This window comes from Schistocerca nitens, chromosome 4, assembly GCF_023898315.1.
Source record: "Schistocerca nitens isolate TAMUIC-IGC-003100 chromosome 4, iqSchNite1.1, whole genome shotgun sequence".
NCBI lineage: Eukaryota > Metazoa > Arthropoda > Insecta > Orthoptera > Acrididae > Schistocerca > Schistocerca nitens.
This window is the reverse complement of record NC_064617.1, coordinates 240,237,286-240,243,285: the sequence shown is the minus strand read 5'-3', so window position 1 is coordinate 240,243,285 and position 6,000 is coordinate 240,237,286. Positions and strand designations below refer to the sequence as shown.

Below are 6,000 nucleotides of genomic sequence, written 5' to 3'. Positions count from 1 at the left end.
AACTTGCACACTCCCCACCCAAATACCAGAGATTTTGTTGAAAGGCTTAGTTGCATTCTGGTATGTTCAAATGTGCTGTTTCAAATTCTCTCTCTCTCTCTCTCTCTCTCTCTCTCTCAACAGCTTAACTGCTTTATGGAACTGATGTTGGGCACTGACCTTCAAATCCTGCATGAAGAAAATGTAAGAGTGCCAATATGTAAGGTTGTTCATAGGCAAATATGTTTTTTTTTAATGGGGTTACCTTTTTCATTTTTGGAGAATGGAATTTGACTGCAAACTGTATGGTTTCCACACACTCACAAGAAATATAACCTCCGCACCAAAATTTAAAAGCTAAAATTCTTACCAAATTTTCCTTCACAATTAACACAAACCAGAAAATGTCCATCTTCCATGGCTTGTGTAGCACAGATAGACCTTCAGTAAAAACTGTCCTAAGTTACTGCTTTTCTCATGTAGTACATGGAGTGATATTTGACAATACATTAAGCTTTGATCTTTAACAGTTTTCATTTCTATACATTTTTCAAACAGCTAACTTCAGGCAAAGGAAAGAAATAAGACAGCTGTAAAATTCTGAATTAATTTGAGTTGCCTTTTATATAATTTTAAATACATTACCACTTTTTACTCAGACTATTACACAATTCAGTGGTTTCCATGTTGTAAAAATTGTTTTCGAAATCAACAATTATGTTTTTACAAAACCAGACAGGAAATAAAATTTAAATCATATGGACCAGTGACATTTTGTCAACACGGAAGCAGCAGAAGAAGCATCAGCAGGGGGATGGGAAGAGAGAAGTGTTGAAATATTCACGGAATACTTCACACACACCTGCACTCGCACTTTTCAAGTTACTAAAGCTTTACACTACATATGTATACACAGTGTTCACTTCCACACGGGAATAACAAAACAGAAAACATACACATCCCTACTTTTATGATCCAGTAGAGAAAGTCAAACAAACAGTTCACTTCATTAACACTTCAGTGAACTTTGATTCAACGATAAGCTCACCGAATAACTTTGCTGTCCCAGCAGATGAGGGCAGGGATTTGTTTTATTTATAGATATATACATATACACATACATACACAAGTATTTCTCCCCCCCTCTGCTCTATACAAGCATCCCACTGGCAGTGCCTCTACACTACAACGAGGAACTTCTTAAGGTGCCGCAAAAATATTGTCCTGCGCACATTCTCCCAGGAGGAGCAAACATCATCGAGCACCAATAAAGCACTTCAGTATAGGGAACTCACTATTCAAAACAACAGTAAACAACATGATTAAAGATGTGTGGTGTGCAACACAACAGAACAGAAACATTTACCAGTACTAGAAAGACAGATTTCCTAGACCAGAACATTATCAGTTGATCTGTTAAGTTCTATTATGAATGGTTTACATTATTCTGTGCAAATGTAGGTCAGAATATGTATGTATTATATAGAGATTTAACCACAAATTTCTTGCTCCAAATATTAATTTGCCTGAAATACCGCAGAACATCACATTACTTCTTGCAAACTTATTTCATTTAGTCAGTTCCACTGTACAGAAATCATGTTAAAAATCTTCCTGCACAATTCATTTACAAATGCAACTGAAAACTGTATCTGCTTCCCACCTGCCAAAATAATGCAAAACAATACAACTACAGTTTTAATTTTACAAAATATATGGCAAATGGAAAACAATGTAATTATGAGCTACAACATGATAATAAATTAAACTGGACATTAAAACATATCAGTTAACTAAAATCTGTCACGTTCAAGAAAATGTGTACAATCACATTTATATCACAGATCATTCATTAAAAAGTCAGTTCATTCATCAGACTAACATCACAAGATTTTCTATTAAGTTTGAGCACATATAAATTCACTGCTTAACTAATGGCATGCATTCTGCAAATGACACTGTGCCAGGTGGAAAGCAAATGAGCACTCCATGAGATTTACTTTCATGTAATGTTCTGCATTCCATGTAAAAACTTCAATATTTATCTTAATATAGAATTACTGAACATGTCTAAAGCAAATATCATTTAGCATCAGTTTACATATCCTACTGCCTAGTGACACAAAATAAATGGAGCACTGTCCTACGCTGGAACTATACCAAGAGTTACGTACTTGAGAGCACTTTTTGGAGTTTTATTTCCTGCTTCTAATGATGTAATATATTTGTAAAGGAGAATAAATAAAATAAACTGCGCTTCATGGGTGAAAACAGGCCTCTGCGAGGGCATAAAATGAATAAAAACCAGACTGGAAGAGGAAAATGAGCAGCACTTTGTCCCATAGCTGGTCTGTTTTGCTGAAAATATGTTTGTTTATTAACGCGTAAATAAGAAAATGTCATCCACGTTGCCCTAAAACTGTCTGTGGGCCCCCCAGTACAACACGGCACGGCACACGCGCCACACATACACTACGATGAACTTGATGCGTTCATGCCACCGAACATTCCTGTGCTGAATGACTGTTGCTGTTGCTGCTGCTGCTGCTGTTGCTGCTGGGCTGCAACAGCCTGCTGCAACTGTTGCTGACTACTGTTCTGCCTTACATGCTTTGGCATGGGTGGCTGCAGGTACTCGTGACGAGCTAATGCGAAAACATCTATTCTGTCTTCTTTTCGGTAGGCCAAGCAGCTTCGGATGAAACTCTGCAACAGAGATAATTTTTAAAGTCTGTTTAATAAAATCACAAAAAAACATCAAGTTAGAACCCATTAAAAACTTTAGAGCTGGTACACTCATTTAATCAGCTTACACAACAAGAAGTCACACTGAACCCAAAGATTTTACAAACAGGTCAACCTACTGTTGGCACATTTCAATAATGCTATCAAATGCTGCAGACTAGTCATAAAGGTCATAACTGAAGAACCTGATACAATAGCAGAGATGCGGAACCATTGGATTTATGAATCTGAACATTTTATCTTGCCTTTATCAGGAATCACTGTTGACAAAGTATTCTACTCTTTGCCACACTATCTGCTGCAGTGCAAATTTGTAGTGAACACCATGTGCTGAACCAAACCTTTACACTAAATACAAGCAGTACTCTTCCAATGGAGTCTATTAGCACATGTTGCCATCACTGTCGTCATCTTCTTCAGTCCAGAGAATGGTTTGAGCAGCACATATCAGGAATTAAATCACACATTAGAGTTAAAGAACAACTTACTTGCCCTGCTACGAAAATAAGTGCACTTAGGAATCAGGAACTGCACAGTGCCCTTATTACACTTTCAGGGTTGGTGCTCCAATGGAGTCTTAGTATCCAATATCATAAATACATACCATGCCATGGATAATTTAATGAAGTGTTAGAAATTTCATAACTAAAAACAAAGCTGTGAAAGTCAAATTCCCCACAGTTCCCTTTTGCAGGACATTAGTCCAATAGTGAAATCACAGAAATGAAAATGAACCAGAGTTGATCTATCTGACGAGTGTTTATGAATATTTCCATCAAAATCTGAATGGTGTTTAAATTCCTATACAATATCACAAATAAGCAGAAACAGCTACAATGTTTAACAGCTGCCACATGTATCAAATTGATACACACACCCCAGGCCATGTGTATAATTTGTATATACAGCTACATCCTATTTAAATGGATATATAGTTGCCTTGGCCTCCTGGAGAGACAATGCACTTTTGGTTCCAAAGTTAATTGACGGATAGTGTATAGTTGACCCTTGCAGTTTCCCATGCGGTCAGCTGTTTCCTTGCATTTAAGACCTCTGATACACTCGCTGCAACATTGCTAAAGACTGTGTTTGAAGTTTTTTTCCATGAAGATTTGAGCTTGTTTTCTTGTGAGTTTGTAACAATATCAGACACGGAGACAAAAGCAGGTTGTCTGGATGAGGAAAATGAATTCAAAGAGTGAGGCCAATTTGTTTGGTGAAGTATCAGACAGCAGTGATCCTGAACACAATCCTGAGAGTAGTAGTTATTCTGACTATTCTGATGCGGGCAGACTGAGGAAAAGAAAAAGAAATGCTTGGGGAATCAGCAAATGTGCTTCCCAGATGTATCTCTGGAGTTACTCAGCACGATTTAACTGGAAATACGAATCACAACTTGTAATGAAGGGGCTGTGGATCATGTGAGGCTGAAAAAGACGAAGACGTGATGAATTGAACTGCGATTCGTTTTTGATGATTCCGTTTTGGAAATGATTGTCATCCAGGCAGTTTTGCTGAGGAATGAATTATTAACAGCATTGTCGATTAAATAGGTACAGGACACAGCAGACTGCAACAATCGGTGGATACATATAATGAAGAAATGTTAAGTTTCTTTGTATTGTATTTGGTTTGGATTGAAAACTTATACTCCAAAACTACTGGTCAAAGAATGTACTTTTATGAAAATGTAGTAAAGTTTTGTGCCTAACAGGTTGCATACTTGAGTATGTTACATTTTTCAGAAAATATTCGCACAAACAAAAGCAAACTACAAAATTTCACCACTAGTTGATACAATATATGACAAATTGCATAAAATCTATTGTCATGGTGAGAAAGTGTGCACTGATGAAACTATGATGCCAATTAAGAGGAAGGCTGGTGTTTCTCCGTGTCAAACAATGGAAAATCCGGGATGAGATGTTGTTATAACTATCTTATCAAGCTATTCAGACTGTTTGTTCACGGAGACTACCTGGCATGTGAATGTTTACACTAGAAAGGAGATTGCTTCCACAGATGATGTGGTGTCTTCCTGTGGAGTGGTGATAGATCATGGGTCCATTGTTGAATGTTGGATGCACTTTGTATATCAACAATTACTACACTGCCTCAGCTCTTAAGTTGAATGAACATTCAATCCGCCTCGTTGGGACATTGAGGAGCAACAGAAAGTACGATCTAACAACTGTAATGAAAGTCAAGAATGGTGTAACACAAACATTACTGTAGGAAAATGGAAGCACAAGAGACAGATCTTATAGCTGATCAGTAAAGTTTCAGAAATTGTAGCAAACACCTCAAGAACCAAAGAAATCATCTACATTTTGGAATATTATCCGTTAAAATCCTTCATATATGTGTAAGGTCAAATGGCATCATATGCCTCAACTTAACAAAAAGGAGTGGAGTGAAAAGATAACACAAGAGTGTTCAAGTTCCTCACAAATATGGCAATTCTCAATGCTCATGCTATCTACGAGCAAATAATTGACAAATGTGCAAGTAACTGAATTTCGAGAGAATGTTGCACATGCACTGATAAACATTGAAAAATCAAAACCAGGAACGAACCATGTCTTGCAAGACACTCAGCAAGAGAAACAGGTGCACATTATGTTACCAAAGATACTCTCAAAAATTTGCTCAAGCTGAATCTGTACAGAAATTTCAGCAAGTCATCACAAACTGTATGGGTTGTCCAAATTAGAAGTTCAGGTCCTTAGAATGTTTTTTCATTATTCACACTTGTAAAGCAAAGCATACAAACCATTAATTCAAATATATTGTTATACCTGCTGTGAATTTGTAATCCAACCTGCTGCAGTATTAAATATTCAGTATTTATATATTTTTTGCACTATTCATCCGAAAAATACATGTAATTCATCTGAAATGCTGGAATGAGTGTTGATTTGTAATTAAAGTTTGCGCTTAATTCCTCTAAACATGGCCTAGCAGGAATGATACTGAAGAAGTTAACTTCAGAGGCCATTTGTCTAACAATTAAACAAACTTGACAAAGGTCTCAGCCTGGCACATGATCTCAGGTCTGGCAGCCAATGTGTTAAGCTTTCTGTTTGTGTACCTCTTGACTGTGACACTGCCTCTACATAAAGGCAGCTGACTTTAATCTTACACGAATATCTCCCAGTAAAGCAACACCATATTCCCAAGAACTACCGCATTTACAATACCAGATTCTTTCTTGACTATCAATTGGAAGCTTTACGATATTTCAGCAACAGACTCTACCTAAATATAATGACCATT

At 36.9% G+C, this 6,000-nt stretch overlaps 1 protein-coding gene across 11 annotated transcripts in view; it reads right to left on the bottom strand.

The window, feature by feature from the left end:
- Positions 1-577: 577 nt before the first annotated feature.
- Positions 578-6,000, bottom strand: part of LOC126253151 (serine/threonine-protein kinase tousled-like 2) — a 599,627-nt gene continuing 594,204 nt past the window's right edge. For all 11 annotated transcript variants that reach the window (XM_049954296.1, XM_049954299.1, XM_049954297.1 and 8 more), the window contains one exon: positions 578-2,685. In XM_049954296.1, the coding sequence (XP_049810253.1) occupies positions 2,452-2,685 (234 nt within the window). In that variant the 3' untranslated portion in view covers positions 578-2,451. The remainder of the gene's footprint in view (positions 2,686-6,000) is intronic.